Here is a 13,494-nt window from a genome sequence, read left to right as displayed (position 1 = left end):
ATGGCAAATTTCTGGAGGGTAAGGACTATCTTATTTTATCTTTATATCCTTTCCATCTTGTCTTACATAAAGCCTTTCACATTGTGTGTGCTTGATTATTGCCTGTAGAATGACTATTAAATGGAAGATTTCTGAAGAAACAGTGTCTAAAGCAGACTTTAAACTTTTGTTAATTTAAAACTGAAAAATAATATGAATTATGTTTAGTTTGTATAAAACCTGGATCCAGCTTTCATTTTTATTAAAAAGCAATTCCTCTACTCATTGTCCTTGGGTGCTTTCATGTTTTAATGGCAGAGTTGAATTGTTTTAGGAGAGACCATGTGGCCCACAAAGCCTGAAGTGTACACTATCTAGCCTCTTATAGAAAGGTTTGCTGACCCCGATCGAAATAGTGCTCATATTTGTTCCTTCTCATCAGTCCCTATTGTTAGCATCTCATTTTGGTCCCTAATTGTCTTTGATCCATAACATTATATTAACTTCTTACTGAAATCTTTTCCTTTGATTTTTCTGTCTACCCTGTGTTCCAAGTGCTTCCAGAGTAATCTAACACGCAGATTTAGGAGATAAGAGACAGACTTAGGCTGTCTTCCTGTTTTCTAGAAGATTAAGTTGTAAGCTGTTCATTGTAGAATGCAAGGCCCTTCTACCCCTTCATCTCATCTCCTACCATTATCCTATGAATTTAAGCTCTAGCAATATTTAATTTCTAAAATATGAATACCTTTGTACATGCTCTTTCACCTGCCTCTAACACCCTTCCTCAACTTATTTCCTGGTACACTTAGATTAATTTTTAAAATCTCAGCTCAAAATACTACTTCCTCTTTGAAGGCATTCCTGACTTTTTCTGGCCAACCTCTGGTTTGTCTCTCTGTGCTCCCACAATTAAGAATAAATGTACCCTACTTTAGCATTATTGTATACAGACCGTATCATCAGTTTGTGTTCTGTTTTTCTGCTAAATTATCTCTCTCTCTCTTATGTTATCTGAGGACATTTGTTATCACGTCTTTGTATCCCTAGAGGATAGCACATTTGTTGCATAACTAACTGTGGGTTAAGATCAAATTATATTATAGTATTTTATATAATGTTATGTTACTATGTTTATTTGCCTAAAGTCTTGAGTGAAGTTAAATTTGTTATTGGTATATGAACTATAGATAACTATTTTTAAAAATTCTCTCTGTTGAAAAAATATACTTTAATAATGTTATTTTCTTAAAGGTCAGACTTAATGAAGCAGAACAAAAGTACAAGGATATTCAAGACAAACTAGAAAAGATTAGTGAAGAGACAAATGCACGAGCACCAGAATGTATGGCATTGAAAGCAGATGTCGTTGCTAAGAAAAGGGCCTATAATGAAGCTGAGGTGAGAGAAATTTTCTAAACTGAAATATTAAAAGCCACACAGCAAATATAAAGATTGTTCTTCTATCTTTTTAAATTATATTTTGTTGTTTTGAAACAGTCTTGCTCTGTCACGCAGGCTGGAGTGCTGTGGCGCCATCACAGCTCACTGCAGCTTCTACCTCCTAGGCACACGCTATCCTCCCACCTCGGCCTCCTGAGTAGCTGGGTCTACAGACATCTGTCACCATGGCTGGCTAAATTTTTTTGTATTTCTTGTAGAGACAGGATTTTGCCACATTGTCCAGGCTGGTCTTGAACTCCTGACCTTAAGTGATCTACCTGCCTCAGCCTCCCAAAGTGCTGGGATTACAGGTGTGAGCCTCTGCACCCAGCCTCTTCTATTTTTTTATTATTATTTTTTTGAGACGGAGTCTCACCCTGTCGCCCAGGCTGGAGTGCAGTGGCACAGTCTTGGCTCACTGCAACCTCCGCCTCCCGGGTTTAAGCGATTCTCCTGCCTTAGCCTCCTGAGTAGCTGGGACTATAGGGGCGTGCCACCACGCCTGGCTAATTTTTTGTATTTTTAGTAGAGATGGGATTTCACCGTGTTAGCCAGGATGGTCTCGATCTCCTGACCTCGTGATCCGCCCACCTTGGCCTCCCAAAGTGCTGGGATTACAGGCGTGAGCCACAGCACCCAGCCTTCTAATTTTTAAAGTAGAGATTTTGTACCTGAGTTGAAATTAGTGATGCTTTGAGATTTTAAAAAATGTAATGGTTTCAAATGACGATTTTGTGCTTCATTTTAAAAATATATTCCTGTACACATTCAGTCTCTGAGGATTTGACAAAAGTGGACTCCAATGGGATATTTGTTTTCATTTTAGCAAAGCGTGTCTAATTTTTTTTGTTAGGTTTTATATAACCGATCCTTAAATGAATATAAAGCATTAAAGAAAGATGATGAGCAGCTTTGTAAACGAATTGAAGAACTGAAAAAAAGGTAGGATAGTTACTTTGAAATTTTCATGACTCTTATTTTGTAATAAAGTAAGGTAGATGTATTGGAATATTGTATTTTATGTATTGTTGTTAATGAAATTTTATTACATTGGCTTGTGTTCTTTAAATGTTAAACTGTTCATTTAACATTTTTCACTTTGGGTTATTTACTGTTAGTACTGACCAATCTTTGGAACCTGAACGGTTGGAAAGACAAAAAAAAATATCTTGGTTAAAAGAGAGAGTAAAGGCCTTACGAAATCAAGAAAATTCAGTCAATCAAGAGATCGAACAGTTTCAGCAAGCCATAGAAAAGGACAAAGAAGAATATGGCAAAATTAAGTAAGTTGCAACATCCTTAGAATGATTTTTTTCAATTACTTTCACATCATATAGTTTTGTTCTTATATGAAGAGAGCAAATATGGTTGTTTCTTCTACATAATAAGGGATCTTTTAAAAAAGATTTTATTTTTATGTTAAATACCTTGCAGAGCAGGGCTAACTCATAGCCAGTGCACCTATAGCCAGCTGGATCTTTTAAAATCACTTTTCAAGACTTCTTATAGTTGTAGAGTTGAACAATTTCTGGGATTCCTAGCCCATCATCGTTGCATTACTTTTTTTATGCCAAGTTTTGAGGACTCCAGACTGTTTTTCTCTGGTAACACAATTATTTTCAAATAAATAATTCTGCTTTTGGTTTTTAGGGTAGCTAGGTGGGTCATTCACTGGGATGTAGGTGTTCTGGGCAAAGGTTAAAAAATGTTTCTGTAAAACTATCACATATCTGTCCTGTTCTGCTTTTGTTTTTTAGGAGAGAAGAATCAGATGTGAAGCATGCACTGAGCTACAATCAGAGGCAACTGAAAGAATTGAAAGATAGTAAAACTGATCGACTCAAAAGATTTGGCCCTAATGTTCCAGCTCTTCTTGAAGCCATAGATGATGCTTATAGACAAGGACTTTTTACCTATAAACCTGTAGGCCCTTTAGGTACTTGTCTTAATTTAGTGAGGTTATAATAAACTTTAGAAATAAGTTTTTATTTTCAGAATGATTGAATGAAGTTTTCAAAATAAAGTGATTTCATTAAAAAAGATAAAATGATGAAATTATGTTAAGCTCTGTAGCTTTCGTTTTATATTTTTAGAGCATAAAATATCCAGAAGGAAGAGAACTTTGGAAAAGGAAAAGTAATTACAGAGTTGAATAATTTGGTTCTTGTTTTTCTGAATAAACAAGTGAATGAACTAATATAATTGATTATTCAGAAAAAAAAATAACATCAAGATGAAGGAGCAGTTACCTGAGTTTTGGTAACCTTTTTAAAATGACTTTTCTTTCTTAGTTTCTGTTTTGGTTGGACAGCATGATTTCTAAGTTCTCTTCCAACTGTAAAATCTGTGGTTACTTTACTCTTACATATACATGGTACGTAAAAAAATTTTTTAAGTCACGTTTTCTTGGAGGGTTATCTTTAATTCTGAAAATCATTAGGTGAAAATGCTTATAAATATAGTTTGTTAGTAAAGTATTGCATTTAAATATTGTAGTAATGTCTCTTTTAAATGATATGTACCTTTATACCAGGATCTATTTCAATGGACGAGGCTTTTTTTTTCCATCCCATTAAGGAATTTGAAAATCCCTTGATTTTCAGAACCCCATTGAAAGACTAGAATAGTATAAACTGAATATAGAAAAGCCACCGTTGGTTTACATTAGCGTGGGACAATTTTTTTCACAGGATTTGGTGGATTTTCTCTCCATTGTATCCTGTGGGTATAGGGAATTTCCCATTCAGTTAAAATATTATTTAAACTGCTTTATATAAAAGTATGTTAAGTCATTTATAAACTATGATTAAATGATCTATAACGTCATTTAAACTGCTTTATATAAAAATATGTCATTTATAAACTATAATTAAAGAGGAGTGATGTTAATATTTCAAAATAAGTATTTATGAGCTCGTCTATAATTTTCTCTCACTTTTAGGAGCTTGCATTCATCTTCGGGACCCGGAACTTGCTTTGGCTATTGAATCTTGCTTAAAAGGGCTTCTGCAGGCCTATTGTTGCCATAATCATGCTGATGAACGTGTCCTTCAGGCACTCATGAAAAGGTTTTATTTACCAGGGACCTCACGGCCACAGATAATAGTTTCTGAGTTTCGGAATGAGATATATGATGTAAGACACAGGTAAGGCATTAGTAATTGAATATGTTTCTGGCTTTGCTTAATCATATGCAGGACTGGAAAGAGTTAAAACACTTTTAATGTTAATCATATCTTTACCCCTGATTTGTAAAATTTCATCAAGCCACTTTAATTTCTGTCTAGGTATTAGTTCTAGGCGTTAGAGAAACATAGATAAATATTCCCTACCATTGAAGTTCTTATATGTGGGAGACATTACAGGGAAACAGATGTAGTATGGCTTAGAAATTATACCCGTGAGGAAAATGATATGACCAAATTAAGAGGGAGGGCCTAAGGAAGAACATTGGCACTCGTTACACACAGTTACATTCTGAAGGTGTTTCACAGAATCCATAGACAGTAATTGTGTTCTTTGATGACCTTAACAAGTCTTTTCAAGGGAGCTCAGTACCCAAACTGGCCTCTTTGCTAACTGCTGGCTAACACTTTAAAAATGAATGTAGGCCAGGCACGGGTTCATGCCTCTAATCCCAGCACTTTGATAGGCCAAGATGGGCAGATTGCTTTAGCTCAGAAGTTCAAGACGAGCCTGGGCAACTTGGGGAGACCTGTCTACCAAAAATACAAAAAAAAAAAAAAGCCAGGCTTGGTGGTGTGTGCCTGTGGTCCCAGCTACTTGGAAGGCTGAGGTGGGAGGATCACTTGAGCCTAGGAGGCGGAGGTTGTAGTGATACAGTGAGCCAGGGTCATGCCATTGCACTCCAGCTTGGGTGAAGAATGAGACCCTGTCTCAAAAAAAAAAAAAAAAGAATATATTCCCAGATTACATTTTAAAATTTCTTTTCTCTCCCATCTCCACTTTTTAAAATAAACCTTCTTTTTAATTAAGTCTAATGCTGTATATCTCGTATTTTGTAAATTTGTGTGTATAATTAACTCATGTTAATAGGTAGACAAGGAAGAATTCAGAGAGGAGATGAGAAATCATCGGTCGTTTAACTGATGAGTTTGTCAAGTGATAGAAAAAGTTAATTGCCTTGTAGGCAAATAGAATTCTGTGTGTAAAACGTGTGGAAGCATGACATTGGGAGTTATTCTGCAAAAAATAGCATTTGCATTTTTGATAGGAAGAAACAGATTAGCAGAGAGATTAGGACAAAATAAAGTTTGTTAATTGAATGCAAGAGAAGGAAAAATCAGGATGACTTCTAGGTTTCTGGCTGGAGTGACTAGCTGAAGGATGCCATCAATTGTGAGGAATGTCCTCGAATCTGAACTGTCATTTTGGGACCAAAGAGAATAGTCCTGGCCATTCTGGCGGGGCCTGCTCTGTGAACTGCCACGAGGACTCTGAAGAAGAGTGCCTGGTGCTGCCTTGCTGGCACATTGTGTGTCCCAGCCTGTGCTTCTAGTCACTTAGCCGTGAAACACATGTGACAAGGGATCCAATGTGTGTGTCGTAATGCCAGTTTTCTTGGAAGTAGGTGAGTTTATGTGCTGAGAACAAGGGCCTCAGGAGTTGGTAGGAGGTACCTTCTTTAAGGGTTTAGATTGGCTGCCAAGGAGAATGAGAGAGGAAGCTGACTCAAAGTCTGTTAAGATACAAAAGCCTACTGGCTGCAGGACTTTTCACTGATAACGTTTCTTTAGAGATGAGTGGAGGGAGAGTCTGTACTATTAGGTAAATACTAGAATGTTTTAGAGTGGAGAGGTATTACAGAAAGGGAAAAGGGAAGCAGTTGAGTGTATTGTTGACAAATTAGTTTAAAGAAAGAGAGGACTGGGAGAAAGTGTTTAGACCCACCTTAATAAAGTTAGAGAACATGTTTAAAGGCATAAGTCTGGAAGGAGAGGAGGTTGTGGTAAGAGTGAAAAATTCAAGCTGAATGGAACAGGTCTAGGGGATGACAAAGTCCGTGTTTTGGCTTCAGGAGCAGGTAGCTGAAACGCAAGTTGTTGGAATAGGGGAAGAAACTAGATTGTAATCCTTTTGGATGTTGATAGGGTATTGACAAGAGTCTTGAGTACGTCTAACATTCTGTTAACTGTACCTGCCTTGTAAACATTTTGAAGGGGTGAATTTTTTGTGTGTTTGAAGAACTTTTTTGGTATGAATTATGGTTCAAATGCTAAATTTAAAAACTGGCTATATTATTTTAATGTGAAAAATAGTAAAATATTATTAGAGTTTATAATGCATCAGATACATAGGACTCATTTCAGTCATTTAGGCTTATGCTATATAACCTTAACAGAGGTACCTAGGAAGGTGCCTAGCTCACCTTTCCTATAAAGATGGTCTTATTTCTTCTTCTCAGAGGACATAGAAGCTACTAAACTACTCCTCCTGCTATTATGCCTGCATTTGTACATCTTGCCCCCATCTCAAGAGAGATTCTTTCTGCCTGAGGCTAGTCTACTTGTGCCTTGAATCACATACTTTCTTGCCTGACTCATTAACCATTTAAAAAAATTATTTCAGCCCTCCTGAGCCTTAAACTTTCCCATTAAATTTTCTGTTTTAAACATGGTAGGTCTCTGATTTGTGTTTCTCCTTTTAAAAACACACCCCTCCTAGGGGAGACTACATTCACTCATAGACTTACCACTCTAGGTCCCTAAATGTTAATTATATTCTCCAATTATTTCCTTGTTGCGGAATCCAGTTGATATTTACCTTCTCTCAAGCATTAGATGCTATCAAATACACCTTCCTTCAAACTTCTTATTCCTTTTGTTACTATGACACCATTTTCTTGGTTCTCATACTCTTTAGGTATTTCTCAGCCTATATGTGGGCTTTTCTTCATCTCCTTCTGGTGCTCCCTACAGCTCTCTTCATAGTCTGTTATATCTTCTCACTTTATATCTTCTTATATTTGGAAAATTAAAAATACACCAAATTTAGACCAGTCACAGTGGCTCACACCTATAATCCCAGCACTTCAGGAGGCTGAATCGGGTGGATCATTTGAGCTCAGGCGTTTAAGACCAGCCTGAATAATGTGGTGAAACACCGTCTCTACCCAAAATACAAAAATAAACTGAGCATGGTGCTGTGTACCTGTGGTCCCAGCTACTCAGGAGCCTCAGGTGGGAGGATCACTGGAGCCCTGGAAGTCAAGGCTGCAGTGGGCTGTGATCGTGCCACTGCACTCTAGGCGACAGAGGGAGATCCTGTCTCAAAAAAAATAAAATAAAAATACACCAAATTTTAATCATGTTTTTTTCCTATATTTTAACTTAATGATGTTTTCCTTTTACTTGACTTTAGAAATCACATCTTTTTATCAAATGATTTAAATATAATTAGGATGGAAAAATCATTTTGTTCTGTAACTCCACTTACCAGTGAGGCCTATTATACTTGCCTGGATTTTCTGTGCACGTTTTCCTTTGTCAGTATGTTTTGTTTAGACTTTCTGCTTAACATTGTTTGTGAACCTATGTCCTATTTTCTTCTTCTTGTCCCTTCTCACCAACATCTCATTGCTAATGTTCCTTTCTACTTTTTGCTCTGCTAGACTGATTTTGTATCCTCCCTCAACATACTATTAATTGTAACATAAGCCAGTATGAAGTAAATCCCAGGGACGAATAGCCAAAGGAAGAGATAGTCGTGACTTGGTGCTTTAGAGCAAACTGGTAGTAACAACTTCATGTAATGATGGCCTGTGGCTGCCCAAAAATGGTGACTCCTTCCTAGTTTCAAAACCTGTGCTCTCCACAGGCTGGCGAGAGTCTGCATTTCACCAGAACTGCCTACCACACCCTCCCCTCTTAGACTTCTACTCCCTTTCTTTATCTCCTTGTTCTCTACTTTGTTTCATTGACTGCCTGACATTTCTAGAGCTTCCACACCCTATTCTTTCTTATCCTTGTTTTTATTTCCACCTGAGATCTGTCCCAAAAAGCCATTTACCTGCTACTGTCTCTTTTCTCTGCTTCCCTTTTCAGGAAAAACTCAAAGGAATTGTCTATGTCTCTAATTTCTCTCTACCTTCTTTCTTGAACCTTCTCCAGTCAAACTTTATAATTTCATCACATGCCAAAACAGCTCTCATCAAGGCATCAGCAAGCCTCACTTTGCTTAACTCAATTAACTCAAAGTCATTACTATTCACTAATTTTACTTACTGGCAGTATTTGCCCTTGATCCTTTCATTCTTCCTGAAACCCTTTTTCACTTGGCACCAAGGGCCTCACTCTTCTCATTTTCCTAATTCTCTAGGCGTTCGTTTTTGGTATCTTTTGCTGCTTCCTCCTTACTGCTGACTGTACCAGCGCTCCAGAACTCTTCTTGGCCTGCGCTTCTCCCTAGGTGAACTCATCTGATTTCATGACTTTACAGATCATACATTGATGACTGTGAAACTATATTTGTAGGTTGCCTTTTTCTTCTGAACTCTAGGATATAATATACTTAATATGTATTTTCCACTTAGATGCCCAATAAGCATTTCAAACTTAACATGTCTGAAAGCCATACTCCGGATTTCCACCCCAAAACCTGCACTTTCAGTAATCTCCATCTTCATTTCCCTATTGCAGAGTCATTCTTGATTCCTTTTTTTTTTTGAGACGGAGTCTCACTGTGTTGCTCAGGCTGAAGTGGCCGGATCTCAGCTCACTGCAAGCTCCGCCTCCCGGGTTTACGCCATTCTTCTGCCTCAGCCTCCCAAGTAACTGGGACTACAGGCACCCGCCACCTCGCCCGGCTAGTTTTTTTGTGTTTTTTTAAGTAGAGATGGGGTTTCACCGTGTTAGCCAGGATGGTCTTGATCTCCTGACCTCGTGATCCACCCGTCTCGGCCTCCCAAAAGTGCTGGGATTACAGGTTTGAGCCACCGCGCCCGGCCTCTTGACTCCTTTCTGCTACCCCACATCCTACTGGCTGTACTTTAGAAATATATCCAAGATCTGACCACTTGTGTGGTGACTACACTGGCTCACGCCATCATCATGTTTCCCTTGAGGATTTACAGGCTGATCTCCCTGCTTCTGGTTACTTGGCACCACAGTTTCAGTACAGCAGCCAACGGAAAGTCAGGTCATGTTGTGCCTCTGCTCAAAGGACTCTAAACTTTGCTGTTTTCCTTATCACAGGCGTGACTGTGACCTCTAGGCTTGGATGATCTGTCCTCTCACCATCTTTCTTATCCTGTCTCTAGAAGCACTTCCCTCCCTGATCTGTCCACTGTGGCAGTCTGTCTCCTTGCTTCTCTGACACATCTTTTAGGGTCTTCATGATTGCTCTTCCCTCGTCCAGAATGGTCTTCTAAGGTTACTTATGTGACTCTCTCATTTCCTCAGGTATCTGCCCAGTGTTATCTTAGTGAGGCTTTTTCTAGTCTTTGTGTGTGTGTGTGTGTGTGTGTAAAAAAGCACCATAAGCTGCCTTTCCCTTCGTTCTTTTTCTTTATTCTCTGTCTTCCTTCAAAAAAATGTAAGCTCCATGAACAGGGTGTAGTCTGTTTTGTATACTGCTCCCTTTATCCTCTGGAACAGCACCTGCCACAAAGTAGGTGCTCACTAAATATGTGTTGAATTAATGGATGAGTAGGTATAAAACATGCATGCAAAGATACTTTGTTTTGGAATTCTAGGACTAGAAAAGCACTAAGAATACTACCACCATCTCCTCCTCAGCCATTCATTGCTCCTGTACCTCCTATTCTTAGTGTGTTCATTTTTCAGTGCTATTAATAGCTTACATGTTTACATTTTAGTTGAAAGATTGTCTCTTTCATGAGCCCAAATTACAATTCCTAAGAATATCTTTTCTTTCATATTTCCTCTGTGTTGGTAATAAACTTTGCTTCAATTTTTCTTTTCTTATATCAGGGAAAAAATTGTTTAGCTATTTATAATGAATTTTAAATAATTGACTTTTATGTTTATGTATGATAACTGTATGAGATTTAAGGAAATTGTAATTATTAATTATAGTAGGCAGCAGGGCATATTGATTAAGAATCTGGACTGTAGAGCTGAGCTGCCTGGTTTAAATCCTAGCCCAGTTACATAACTATCTTTGTGACGATGGGGAACATACTCAACTCTCTGAAGCATCCTCATCTGAAAAAAATGTGGAGAGAATAATACTATTTATCTTATGTGATTGTTAAAAGGATTGAATGAGCTAATATTTGTAACATGCTTAGAACAGTGCCTAACACATAGTATTATATAAATGCTAAATAAATAAACCTCTATATATTTGAAAACCTGTGTTTTCAAATGTTACCAGGTAGTTGATATTGTCTGGTTATTTATAATCTCCCCCTGTTACAAATATATATGGAAATATATATACTCTATTATATGTATATATATACACAATTTTCATATATATATATTTTAATTAAAATTTGCTAAGTTAATCCTTCTGTCTTTTTGTCTCCTAGAGCTGCTTATCATCCAGAGTTTCCAACAGTTCTGACAGCTTTAGAAATAGATAATGCGGTCGTGGCAAATAGCCTAATTGACATGAGAGGCATAGAGACAGTGCTACTAATCAAAGTAAGACCACCAGATCTTTGCTGTATTTTATGTTATTGTTAAATTTTTAAAACTGAAGATGATTATATAAATTCCAGTTCTCCTTTTATCATAGAGTTGTTGATGTGTTTCACTATTGTACTTTTACCTGATAGGAAAATCGATAGGGTAATATAGAAACTGGTTGATTTATATGTTTTCTGCCCCATGGAACTTTATAACTTTTGGCTGTTCTTTATAAAATCATTTCACAAATGCATATTATTCTTTTGGTGCATGGTGTTATAAAATTTTTTTGTTCATTCTTATTTAGCTGCCAAATTTATTCTTTATTTGCCCTTACAGATACATATATTATTATCATTCTACTTAAATGAAGTATTTTGCTTGATATCTTATGACTTCTTTTTCATATAACTTTGTACTCTGTTAGATAAATCAATATTTACTGTTTATCTGTGTAGGTATTTTTATGTGCTTGTTAGATTAGATCACCATATTTTGTTTCCTCTGTTGGCATAAATTTGCTGAGAAGGGCCAAGGTGATTTATATTGTCTTGTTATTTGAAACAAATTTGTAATCAAGACAAACAAAAGTCTTTTTTTCTCATTAACAGAAGCTAAGAAGGGTCTAGATAACTCAAATGTGTGTGTGTGTGTATATATATACATATGTTCATATTGTAGTTATTTGTGTGTTCTACTCTCTCATATTTTAGAATAGTACTTGAAAAAATAAATAATAAAGCCCTGTTGTAAAGGTCTGTCCCCAGAGAGGTTGATTAGGCCTTAATTAACCTAATCTTCTTTCACTTCCTCCAGGGCTTAAATATTTCCAGACTTTCCGTACATTTTTCAGTATGGTAATCTTTTATTGGAATTTGCTATTCATTCATATCTTTTCTAGGGTGTAAAAGTCATTTAGAAAAAATAATTAGTATGAACTGGTCTAAAGTCTGTATTTTCACATTAAAAAGCACTTAAAATAGTTTTAACTTTTAAATGGATAATACTCAAATTTAAAAATAAATATACACCAATTTGTCATGAAACATTGTTTACTAAACTGTTTTAAGACTTTTTAAATAGTTTTAATTCTTCTAACCTTGAAAGTGTTAAAATTCTTATATTTAACTTTATAAAATTATTTGAATGTTTTAAAAAGAATACTTGAATCATATTAAAATAATAAGGATGAGTAACATTTTGAAATTCTGTACATCAGAAAAATTTTCACATCGTTTTAAAAAATTTATTTTTTTCTATTCTTTTAGAATAATTCTGTAGCTCGTGCAGTAATGCAGTCCCAAAAGCCACCCAAAAATTGTAGAGAAGCTTTTACTGCTGAGGGTGATCAAGTTTTTGCAGGACGTTATTATTCATCTGAAAATACAAGACCTAAGTTCCTAAGCAGAGATGTGGATTCTGAAATAAGGTTAGAGTCAAGTTTAACTTTACTGTATTATTCCCACTGCTTCCTTTGGGGTTCATTTTCTTTCATATTACTCTTCCAGTGGTTGTTTCAGTGAGGACGGGAGTAATCTATCTCAGTGCTTAGTCTTAAAACATCACTTAGCTAGTTATAGAATTCGAGGTTCACAGTTATCTTGCATCATCACTTCGACAACAGCATTCAGGACTGATAATCCAGAACGTATTCCCTCAACTAGCTCATTTGTACACTATTTGTTGCTTGTCCTCAAGGAGATAGGAGCTTGACTCAGAATGTAAATCAGCTACATCACTGTGCTCACTGTTTAATTTTGCTGATTTGTCTAAGAGAGGATACAGCAGACTGGTTTACATTCTGGCTCAAGCTCCTTATAATGTCCCTGATTGGTACTTTGAGTTGCACAGTTCTAGAAAGAAGATCAATTGACATGATTAGAACACATGCCTAGGAAAATACAGCTGCTAGAAGAGACAAATTGAGAAGTTAAACGAAAAACTAATAAGAGATTCAAGAACATGCAAAAAGACATTTTGGTATCAAAAAACAACCCCATGATTGCTTAACTGAATTCATTCAATTGATGAATTGACGTTTTGGGCCTGAATTAATGACTTAGAAGATCTTCAGTAGAAGAACTTAGGACTTAAAAGAAATATCTAAGAAAACTGAGCAAAAAAAAAAATAAATAAATTATAAATGACTTGTATGTGTAGGGGAAATGAGAGTTTTGTTGAAATAGATTTCTTCTAGTCATTTTTATGTGATTATGAGAGCAGAAGAAAGGAAAATAACCATAATACCATAATGGATGTTGGAGAGTGTAGTAAAACTTCAATTAGCAATAGAAAAAGTTGAATGACAAGCACCTTGGTGTTGTGGCACTTGCTTTTGTTTATTATCTTAATGCAGTTTTCAGTTATAAAAGTGCACATAATGTGTAACCAAGCCCTTAGAAAGATTACCAGGGTGGTTCATAAAAAAAAATTACCTGTGAATTTTTGAGTTGTTAAA

The 13,494-nt window shown here is 36.3% G+C and overlaps 1 protein-coding gene across 9 annotated transcripts in view; it reads left to right on the top strand.

Moving 5' to 3' along the window:
• SMC6 (structural maintenance of chromosomes 6) overlaps window positions 1–13,494 on the top strand; it is an 88,595-nt gene that overhangs the window by 34,185 nt on the left and 40,916 nt on the right. For all 9 annotated transcript variants that reach the window (XR_001893895.2, XM_017947300.2, XM_021924604.2 and 6 more), the window contains 7 exons: window positions 1,234–1,380; window positions 2,276–2,364; window positions 2,541–2,705; window positions 3,180–3,358; window positions 4,364–4,568; window positions 10,937–11,051; window positions 12,305–12,465. Coding sequence is in view for 8 of the 9 variants with exons in the window: in XM_017947300.2 (XP_017802789.1) it covers window positions 1,234–1,380; window positions 2,276–2,364; window positions 2,541–2,705; window positions 3,180–3,358; window positions 4,364–4,568; window positions 10,937–11,051; window positions 12,305–12,465 (1,061 nt within the window). In the remaining variant the exon portion in view is untranslated. The remainder of the gene's footprint in view (window positions 1–1,233; window positions 1,381–2,275; window positions 2,365–2,540; window positions 2,706–3,179; window positions 3,359–4,363; window positions 4,569–10,936; window positions 11,052–12,304; window positions 12,466–13,494) is intronic.

Source organism: Papio anubis, chromosome 14 (genome assembly GCF_008728515.1).
Source record: "Papio anubis isolate 15944 chromosome 14, Panubis1.0, whole genome shotgun sequence".
In the NCBI taxonomy this organism is placed as follows: domain Eukaryota; kingdom Metazoa; phylum Chordata; class Mammalia; order Primates; family Cercopithecidae; genus Papio; species Papio anubis.
The sequence above is the reverse complement of the archived record's forward strand: the minus strand, read 5'-3'. Positions and strand labels throughout refer to the sequence as shown.